This window comes from Triticum urartu, chromosome 2A, assembly GCF_056163025.1.
Source record: "Triticum urartu cultivar PI428250 chromosome 2A, HENAU_Tu73, whole genome shotgun sequence".
NCBI classification, from domain to species: domain Eukaryota; kingdom Viridiplantae; phylum Streptophyta; class Magnoliopsida; order Poales; family Poaceae; genus Triticum; species Triticum urartu.
Genome location: NC_141874.1, coordinates 767,221,183 through 767,231,804, shown reverse-complemented (window position 1 = coordinate 767,231,804; position 10,622 = coordinate 767,221,183). Strand labels below are relative to the sequence as shown.

Sequence of the window (10,622 nt, the reverse complement as noted above, 5' to 3'; positions counted from 1 at the left end):
AATGATGTGATCCCGTTAATCAAATAACAACTCTTTGTCCATGGTTAGGAAACATAACCATCTTTGATTAACGAGCTAGTCAAGTAGAGGCATACTAGTGACACTCTGTTTGTCTATGTATTCACACATGTATTATGTTTCCGGTTAATACAATTCTAGCATGAATAATAAACATTTATCATGATATAAGGAAATAAATAATAACTTTATTATTGCCTCTAGGGCATATTTCCTTCACATACATCCTAGAAAATCTATGTCACGTTGGTCGGCATAATTTTCATAAACAATAAATGAACCAATAGTTATAAAGATAATATACATACCACATCCGAATCATAGACAGGACGAGGGCCGACGGGGGCGGATACCAAAACCATCGCACTATATAAGATGCAATAATAAATGTAAGAAAATGATACAAGTATCTATCTAAACATACAAGTAAGAATATTTTTCCTTTCAGAAAGAAGATAAGAACAAGAGGCTCACCACGGTGGTGTCGGTGATGAGATCGGCGCGGGTGATCGACGGCGGTGAAGACGGGGACGGGGCGTGACGGACCGCTAAATCTAGACAAATCTCGAGGAAAATGGAGCTTGGAGGTCGAGCTTCGAGAGGAGAAAGCTTAAGTAGTGTGGCTCGGGCATTCCATCGAACACCTCATGTGCATAGGAGGTGAGCTAGAGCACCACAAAGCCCTCTCCCCCTCGGCCAGAAAAAACAGAGCACTGTGCTCTCCTCTTGCGCGAGGGGGTATATATAGGCACCTCATTGGTCCCGGTTGGTGACATGAGCCGGGACTAAAGGGGAGCCTTTGGTCCCGATTCAAGCCACCAACCGGGACCAATGGTGGTGGGCCAGGAGCGAGGCCCATTGGTCCCGGTTCGTCCCACCAACCGGGACCAAAAGGTCCAGATGAACCGGGACCAATGGCCCACGTGGCCCGGCCGGCCCCCTGGGCTCACGAACCGGGACCAATGTGGCATTGGTCCCGGTTCTAGACTGAACCGGGACTAATGGGCTGACCCGGCCTGGACCAAAGCCCTGTTTTCTACTAGTGTCGGAGGAATGGCGCGCACGAGGGGCGGCGGCGACTAGAGGGAGATGGAGGAAGTAGCGGCAGCGCGGGTATAGGCCGGAGAAGCGACATCGGGTCGCCGGAGCAAACGGGGTGGTGCGGGCGGCGGCGCCAGCGCCTGGATTGGGGGTAGGTGGAAGTCGCGGCGCGGGCGCTCGAGTGTGCAGTGCGCGGGAGCGGGCGCACGAAATAAGCGGCACCGGATGCCGTTTCGCCCCGCGCTCTGAACAACTTATGTCGCGCTCATGTTTTTGGCGCCTCCTAGAGCGCCCGGAGCGGCTACGCGCGCGCAAAAATCAGAATTTTTCCATCATGGCGCTTATATCGCGCGGCTGTTGGAGATGCTCTTACAATTGCAACTCTTGAATGAAGTATTTTCATATATGTACAACGTCCCAACCAATTATTGTGTAAGCAACGGATGGGGAGGACAATAAATAAAATGCATATATAAACAAATGGAGCTAGGGACAGAAAGGCACTAGAGCTCGTCTGCCTCTCAACCTGATTGCAGACTGATCTTAATTAATTAACCTCACCTGCCTCTCGACTCAAAGTGCAGCAACTTTCTTTGTGTCAGCTCCATCCGCTCTGAAAGCTAAGTCCGCTCAAAAAACAAAATTTGCAGCAGTTTGAAACAATCACAGGGCAAACCAAACACAAAAGACTAGTGTCTGCAACCCTGCTGCAAACCAAATTGTCCACGCTTCCGAACTGCTAAAAAATGTTCAGTAAGCAGGCTCTGCTATGAACTGCAATTCCCTGTGAAAGTCCAGCTTTCTCCCACCCACCAGCCTGAACATGGCATTTTAATTTAGTCCAACTCTCTGGCGGTTTGAAATAATAATCACAGAAATTTTAATCAGATCTGTCCCCTGCAAACTGCAACAGCAAACGACCTAATATATTCTTTACCTCTGATGAAACCTGAAACCATTTGCTTGCCTCTTCACTGTACAAACTAATTAAGATGCACCATATAACGCACAAATGCATACATATACCACATGTCTTACACAGCGACTCTCTGTCGTTTCATAAGTTATTACAACAAGTCTACGGTTTGTGCTGTAGTTATCAGCACAAATATGGGAAATGATTGATGTAATAAAACTGTAAAAAAAAGGAGAAACAATCACGGAGCCACCGAGAGACAGATAAAGACAGCGAGACAATGGCATGATATCTTGTTGTTCTCAGGTCTTCCAACTTCAAGTAATGCAGCTATGCGTTCCTTGAAGAAGAAAACACAATCAGTATATCAAATTTGGCCAAATAAAACTAACAAGAGTTTCGACTTAACGCACACAACGCGGCGGCACTCGTATGGACAGATTTTCTTTAAAATGTCGCGCTATACTGGAATTTCTTTATGGAAATGATTAACAGATCCAGATTTCTATACGAACTAGACGTTGGAACTAACAAGCAGAAACTAGACATTGTAGTACATAAAGTCCAGCATACTCTAGTGATACCGATTTAAGTTGGATCATCACTGCATAATACAAGGGTAAAATATTTACAGTATATAGGGAATTTCGAGCAACAGAGAAATAAAAGCTGGACAGGAAACGAGCGTTATAGCACAAATACCTCAGGCCGTTCTTCCATTGATCTCATCCACTTCCTCTAACTTTGGACACCGGGATATCTCAACGTTTATATGTGATGGCAAGACGAGCCCTCTTTGCCAGCTGAGACTTGGGCAGTTCCAAATCCCCAGATACTTCAGATAAGGGAAACTCACAAACCTTTCAACTGGCAGGGACAGTAACTCGTCACAATAGCCGACGTAAATTCTCTCAATAGCAGGTAGGTATTCTTGTGTTAGGATGCCATCAAGGGTCGACAATTATGACAGTACTGAAATTGTAGGACAGTAAGGGACGAGAGTGCTCTAATGTTGCCAGAAATGGAAAGACTAGGGGGGCCTTCAATAGATGTAAGAGATTTGCACATAATTTCCAACGTTTTTAAAGCTGGAAGACTCCAGGTTTGTAGTTGTATGGACGTGGCAAACTCGCACTGACAATGAAAGGAGGTGAGGGAGCAGCAGTCAATATTGCAAAAGAGACCAGAACGACACAAACGGAGCTCCTTGAGGGACGGCGAAACCAATCTTTGGTGGCAGATGTTCGGACAATCAACTATGCACAATTCTTCAAGGAAATGAAAACCCCCAAAAATATCAGTTGGTACAGATGCTAACATCTTGCAATCTTTAATTTCTATTTTCTTGATGCCAGGTACATAACTTGGTTGCAGAAAATCTTCTAGGCTTGATAAATTTTTGCACCCATCAATACATAGTTTTGTCAAGGACAAGAAAGTACCAATTGCAGGTATCTCGTTTAAGTTTATGCTCTTCAGTCCAACACAACCTTTAAAATGAAGAGATTGTAAGCTTGGCAAGTTTTGTGGTTGAAACCAGCTTGGGAGCGAGACACCGACATATTTCCTGACATAGAGATGCTTGAGGCTGGTAGGAGGTTGCAGACCTTCAAGTACTTCTATATCATTGTTGGCTGAATCAATAGTTAGTCCATTTAATTCAAATTTCTGTAAACTGGTCAACTTATCAAAGCCAGCGGGTAAGCTTTGTAGCTTGCATTTCTTGGCATATAAAATCTGCATATTATATAGCCAACAGAAAGTTGAAGGAATCCTCTTCAAAGTACAAGTTCCAGAGATTTCAATGTACCGAAGATGCTTCCAATTACCGATACTATCTGGTAATTCATTTGTGAAGGCACAAGACATCACACGCATACGTGTAAGTTTAGTGCACCAGTGGTCCATTACAAAGCATGTTCTTTTCCCCAAATTAATCTTGCAAATTAGGGTGCGCAGCTTCGTGTACTTGCGTAGTCTCAACAAGTTGGAATCATCAAATTCACTGCTAGGGAGTACGTATAGATGGCGAACATTCTGGGGAACTTTATCAAAGTCACTCTTATTTCGTAAGATGAAGCAGTCGTGCTCTGAAACTTTTTGTGCCATGTCATGCAGCAAGTCATGGATTACATACCGACCATTAACCTTTTGAAAGAAGGACCGTGCCACAAGGTCTTCAAAATACTGATAGCAAATATCTTGAATGGGAACACCACCTTGAGGCTCCACAAAGCCTTCTGCTACCCAAATTTCAGCTAACCATGCCTTCTCAAATTTGTAATCTTTGGGATACACGGCACAGAATGCAAAGCATTGTTTCAAATAGAATGGTAAATACATGTAGCTCAACCGAAGGGCAGGCAAAATATCGGTTTCCTTTTGTTTCAACTCCCATAGCTCACTCTCAAGTATAGAATTCCAATGAGATGCTTGAAGGTCCATGCTCAGCATGCGTCCTAGAGTTTTGGCTGCCAAAGGAGAACCCTTCAATTTAGGAAGTATTCTTTGGCCAATACGCTCTAGCTCGGGATCATTGTCAGAACTCTCAGATCCAAAAGCGCACAATTTGAAGAAATTCCAAAATACGCCATCCTTGAGACCTTCAACTATAACATGCTCCATTGTGCGCACCCCCTCGGTAACATTTGGACATCTAGTGGTGACCAATATCATACTTCCCTCCTGGACACTTCTAAAAGGTGCACAAAACCTCTTCCAACACTGCCCATTTTCCTTCAAGGAGTCATCCCACATGTCATCAAGGACTATCAATAGCCTTTTATTGTTCACATGGTTAGAGAGAGCATGTTGAAGAGAATTCAAATTATCATTTGCCCCCTCCTTTTTAGTGCATGATTGTATGACCTCTTTAGTTGGTCTCTTCACATCAAAGTCATCCGAGACACAAATCCAAATTATCAGATCAAAGTGGGACCTCACTCGTGGATGGTTGCAGACATGTTGGGCCAAAGTAGTCTTTCCAACACCACCAATTCCAGCCATCACCAAAACAGGAAGACTCGATATTCTTGATTTTGTTGATGTGCGTGTTGATGAATCAATTGAACTAGTTGTTCTCTTACGTTTTGGGCATGTAGGTACACCGAGTAATCCCAATACCTGCTTCAGCTCCTTGGCACGACCAAATATTTTTGTTTCATTTGGTAAAGATGTGGTCTCTGGCCTGACTACTTTGTCAAAGCGTTGTGCAATTCCATGAAGCCCCAAATTATCCAGCATACTTGAAAGATGGCCCAACCTCGATTGGACATCATTAACTTTGTCGAAGCTGCCTTTGATGACGGTATGAAAGAAGTCAATGAAAGAAGATTGGCTTGCATTGCCCTCCACTTGCACCTTCTTCTCGTACCATGTGAACTCATCAAGAAGGTCTTCGGCCTCACACACAGCATCCTTAAGACACGGAAGGAGCTTGGCCACACATTGTTCATGGCTTCTCCACTCTGCTTTGTTAATGAGGTCGTACATTGCAGGAAGAGTATCCCTCATTCGTTGTAGGCCACTCTCTAGTTGCAAGACTTGATCCTGAAGACGTTGTTTCTGTGAGCCACTCAATCGGGAGTGCAGAGATGAGATGGTAGATTTGGCCCACTGAAACAAAGTGACATATTCATTGATGGCACCAACGATCCCAATGGCAGATAGGCTCATTGTGGTTGGCAGGTCCTGCAAGCAATCAGTGGACACAATTAACATCTTGGTAGTAGTTTTTGTTGTCAGAGTATATAACAAGCGGAGTATTGGTATGCAACAAGCCGACTACCGTTTTAGTTATTTTCTCCACATATGTTTCCACTGAAAATTCCCATGAAGTTAGTTTCCGTGGATACGTTAGAGAAATGTCATGAAGTGAAAACAAAGTTTTATAGTTCCAGTGTGTCTTTGCAATTGGTAACGTTAAGAAAGATATTGTACTTCCACTAGAAATCACCTATGTGAAATATACACAAACATATACTCCCTCCGTCCCAAAATTCTTGTCTTAGATTTGTCTAGATACGGATGTATCAAGTCACGTTTTAGTATTAGATACTTCCGTATTTACACAAATCTAAGACAAGAATTTGGGACGGAGGGAGTATAAATTAAAATGAGATTATTCCATAGTTTTAGCCAGCTATAGCCCTGCTATAGTCCGCTATAGCCTTTTCAGCACCGCTAAATGGTCTCATATACAAATAGCCTGCTATAGCTGATTTGAAGGCCGCCGCTATTTAGCATAGCCCGCTATAGCTGATTTGAAGGCCGCCGCTATTTAGCATAGCCCGCTATTCGAAACATTGAAATAATAGAGCCTGGGCAGGACAGTGCACAACAGAAAGAGAGAGATATCCCTCATTTTGTGAATATGCCAGAAGACTTTAGAAGCAGTACATGAAAATACCTCAAATAATGAAATAAAAGCAGATTATCTTCTGCTTGCTATAGCTAGTGCTCTCTTCCTCAGATTGCTGAAATTTCCCTCGATTTTTCTTCTTTGAAAAATGGGTTGCTCGAAGCCAGAATAGATTGGTTGATCTATTTTTAACAACACACAGAGGAAAAAATATCAGAAGAAGAAATGAAGCGGTACTTAGTAGAAAGCAAGCTTGAAGCTCACCTGGATCGGCGTTGATTGCCGTCGATGAGAGGCTCGCTGTCAAATGCGCACCAGCAGCAGCAAGAGGAGGGTGGGAGAGCTCTTGGATGGCTGTGAAATGTGTGGGAGAGGAGTCCAATGACAATCTCCTGGAAGGTGTGTCAACCCTCACATACATACAGCTTGTGGGCGGAAGTAGTAACCATGCTTTAATTTGTCACGGCCGGCCTCACACAGCTTTCTTTGTCCGCCTGCGGCAACACCGAGGAGAGCCGCTCCTTGTTGCGTATCTTAAGGGCCTGTTTGATTCCAAATAAGTCACCAACTTATAAGTCGAAAAGTGAAAAAAATGACTTATTTTACCAAACAGACCCAACTTATAAGTCATAAGTTGCTTCACCCCAACTTAAAACTTATAAGTCACCTCCTTTTGCGTGGGTCTCATCACCTTTACATAAAAAACAGGGTGAAAAGGTGTGGTCAGGTGACAACCAAACAGGCGTGACTTATAAGTCACTGGTTTTAAGTCACCTGACTTATAAGTCAGGTGACTTATTGGAACCAAACAGGCCCTAAACATATATGGATATATATATTCCAAGTCAGACAAGGTCGTGACGGTGACTCGAATGAGGAGCCAGCCGAATAACGATATCTTCAATGTCACAAATATATTGCGTACGTGCGATGAAACAATAACGAGAATAATATATAGCACGGTAAGATCTAGATAAAAGAAAAATAAGTGTTAACCTTGCAATGCAAGCCAGTTATTTTCCATGCTCCCAACTTCTCCCTCTCAACAGCAAATCACAATTCCTTAAGAACCTATGCAGCTTTCCATAGCGTCCAGCTGCCAGTACAAAAATGGCCACTCACCATCGTCGTGAAATAATCCGTTTTGTTCTATCCTGAAGAACATGTGCAGCTTTCCATAGCCTCCAGCCGCCATAGCAATTCTTCGCCGTGGCGACCATGCAAGTAATATGCCGTTCCCATGTTGCGGCTCGAGATGCAGAACAGTTAATAGTTGCAAACCAAACAGTCCACTGCTGGTAAAAGAGGCAGAGGATGATACTCTACTCCAATACAATAGCAACAGAAATGGGAAAAACACGAAGCTTGATTCCTTTGAATGATCGAGGGGGTCAAATTGTTGCTTACAAGGGAATCAATTTGTCTAGTAGAAACTCTAGACAAGGGAATCAATCAACTCTTGTGACAATCGCAAGGTAAAACAAACAAACACAAAAGAGCAGTCTGAACCCTGCTGCAAGCCAAATTGTTTTTCTCAGTTCTGAACCCACAAAAACTGTCTTGGAAAAATTTGCAGTAAGCAGGCTTCAGGTTCTCAACCCATTCCAAGCTCCGGCAGCGCATGCATAAACTGTTGTACTAGTGAGTTAAACAAGGTACACTGCCTTAGCTTGCTCTGCTGCACACTGCAATTCCTTCGAAATAATCAATCAACAATTCCAGAGTAAAGATGCACTGCAGATACCACATGTCTTACAGATGAACCGTTTGGTGCAGTGAGAGTGGTGATCTGCTGGTAAAAAAGAGCAGAGGATGCAGCTCCAGCAGCAACAGAAATGGACAAAAACAACAGCTTGATTCTGTTCAATAATCAAAGGCATCAAATGCTTGCCTAACAATGCAAACCAAATGCCACCGATTTGCCTGGTACTGTAATGTACCCTCTCAAGACCCTACCCCTCAGATCTACCTTGATCATCAACCCTCAAAACCTCAAAAAAAAGAGCTACCTTGATCATCAACAGGCAGGCAGATGCAGAGTTGGTTTATGAAGCATGCTATAACTTGGTTGCAGTTTGAAACGATCACAAGACAAGAAAAACACCAAATTAATACTATTATGAACCCTGCAAACTAAATTGTTTTCATACTTCTGAAACCCTACTGTCTTGAGGGTTGATGATCAAGACAAATAAGCAAAAATTACGACATGCAATACATGCAGAGTAATTTCCAGTATATACATGCTTGTACATGCGTATTAATGTCATATTTTCATAATTGACAAACACAAAATTATGACAAAATCGCGTCGAACAGGAATTAAACGCAACATGGGATAGAAGTGTTAAACATCATTTATCATGTCACGATGGCATATGTGTCACGTTAGACTTCGGCAGGAGGTAGCTAGGAGATAGTTTAGATTCTCTCTCAACCGCATGTATCTATCTCTATCTCTTATCCCTTCCTTGCTTCCCAAGATGTAATCTCTCCAACTACTTGTATGCAAATCCAGGGATAAGCCCCTGCCTATATAACACGAAGGCGCGCCCCCGAACAGGGTACGACGCTTCACGCATATCGCACATGGTATACAGAGCCCATCTCTTCCATCACATCTAGTTCGCTAGGTTTTCCTACCACCAAAGCTCGCCGCCATGGCCTCCTCTGCCGCCGCCAACTCCAACCTCTCAGGACAAGTCACCGAGATGCTATCCCGCACCAACTACGTTCTCTGGCGCACCCAGATCACCCCGCAGATCAAAGGAGCGAGCTTCTTCGGATACGTGGATGGAACCACAACGGAGACGGCCAAGCAAGTCGTCACCAAGGACAAGGATGGGAAAGAGCATATCAGCCCCTCGCCGGCCTCTCCAAGACGGCGAGCTGGCTGCTGCGGGCAAGCCTCTCCAAGACGGCGAGCTGGTCTCCTACATCCTCGCCGGCCTCGACATGGAGTACCAGCCGCTCGTCTCCGCCCTCGACGCGCGCACACAGCCGGTCACCCTCGACGAGCTCTTCTCCCAGATGAGCAACTTCGACCAGCGCGTTGCGCTCTTCCAGGGGAACGTCAGCTTCAAGTCGTCGGCAAATGCCGCCACTCGCGCCCATGGTGGTGGTGGTGGCGGATCATGCTACCGCGGGCCACCGCGGAAGGGCAAAACCAGCGTCGACAGCAACGGAAACAACAGCAACTTCCGCGGCCCCGACAACAACAACGACAGCGGTCGGCCCTCCTACACCAACCCTAAGGGCCATCGCAATTCTCCCAAGTCACGCCCTGACACCATCCGGTGCCAAATCCGTGGCAAACCGGGGCACTCAGCAAAGGATTGCTGGTACCGTTTTGAAGAGGATGAAGACTCCTCCCAAGATGAGAAAGTTGCTGGTGGGGCGGAGGCTTCGTATGGAGTCGACACCAACTGGTATGTTGACAGGGGCGCTACCAATCACATCACCGGCGAGTTAGAGAAAGTCACCATGAGGGAGAAATACCGCGGCCCAGAGCAAGTCCATGCCGCAAATGGAGAAGGTATGAGAATAATCATATTGGTCACTCAATTATCCAAACCCCTCACCGAAAAATCCATCTTAGAAAAATATTGCATGTCCCTAGATCCTCCATGAATCTCCTTTAAGTTCATCGCATTGCCATTGATAACCATGTCTTTCTTGAGTTTCACCCCTATTTCTTTTTGATTCTAGATCAGGTCACGAAGAAAATCCTCTATCGAGCTAGATCCATTCGAGGGCTATATCCGTTAATTCCCGAGCTTAGGAGATTCAATAAAATAGCATGTGTTGTCACCAAGTTATCTTCAACCCGGTGGCATGATCGTTTAGGGCATGCATCTTCTTCTTTAGTAGAACGAGTGCTTAGATAAAATAAGCTCCCATATGTTGGAGAGCGTAATGTTGAAACAGTTCGTGATTCTTGCCAAGGAGCTAAAAGTCATCACCCTCTTCTGTTGGTAGGCACACCTACTACATAAGTTTCATTGATGACTATAGTAAATTCTCTTGGATCTATCTACTTAAGAAACGATCCGATGTTTTTCAAGTGTTTCAAAATTTTCAAGCACTCGTTGAAACAAAATTCGATAGCAAGATCATTGCTGTCCAATCCGACTGGGGAGGGGGATACAAAAAGTTGAATTCCGTCTTCCAAAAACTTGGTATTTCTCACCATGTGTCATGCCCGCATGCTCACCAACAGAACGAATCTGCTGAACGCAAACACCGTCATATCGTAGAGGTTGGTCTCTCTCTCTTAGCCGGCGCATC

General features: G+C 44.5%; 1 protein-coding gene and 1 pseudogene across 1 annotated transcript; one reads left to right on the top strand and one right to left on the bottom strand.

Annotated features, from left to right (window-relative positions):
• Positions 1-2,678: 2,678 nt before the first annotated feature.
• LOC125518121 (putative disease resistance protein At3g14460) lies at positions 2,679-5,650 on the bottom strand (annotated as a pseudogene).
• Positions 5,651-9,176: 3,526 nt separating this feature from the next.
• On the top strand, positions 9,177-9,965 carry LOC147988110 (uncharacterized). Its single transcript, XM_087542607.1, has one exon. It carries the CDS (start codon positions 9,177-9,179, stop codon positions 9,963-9,965), a length of 789 nt encoding a protein of 262 aa, XP_087398733.1.
• Positions 9,966-10,622: the final 657 nt, after the last annotated feature.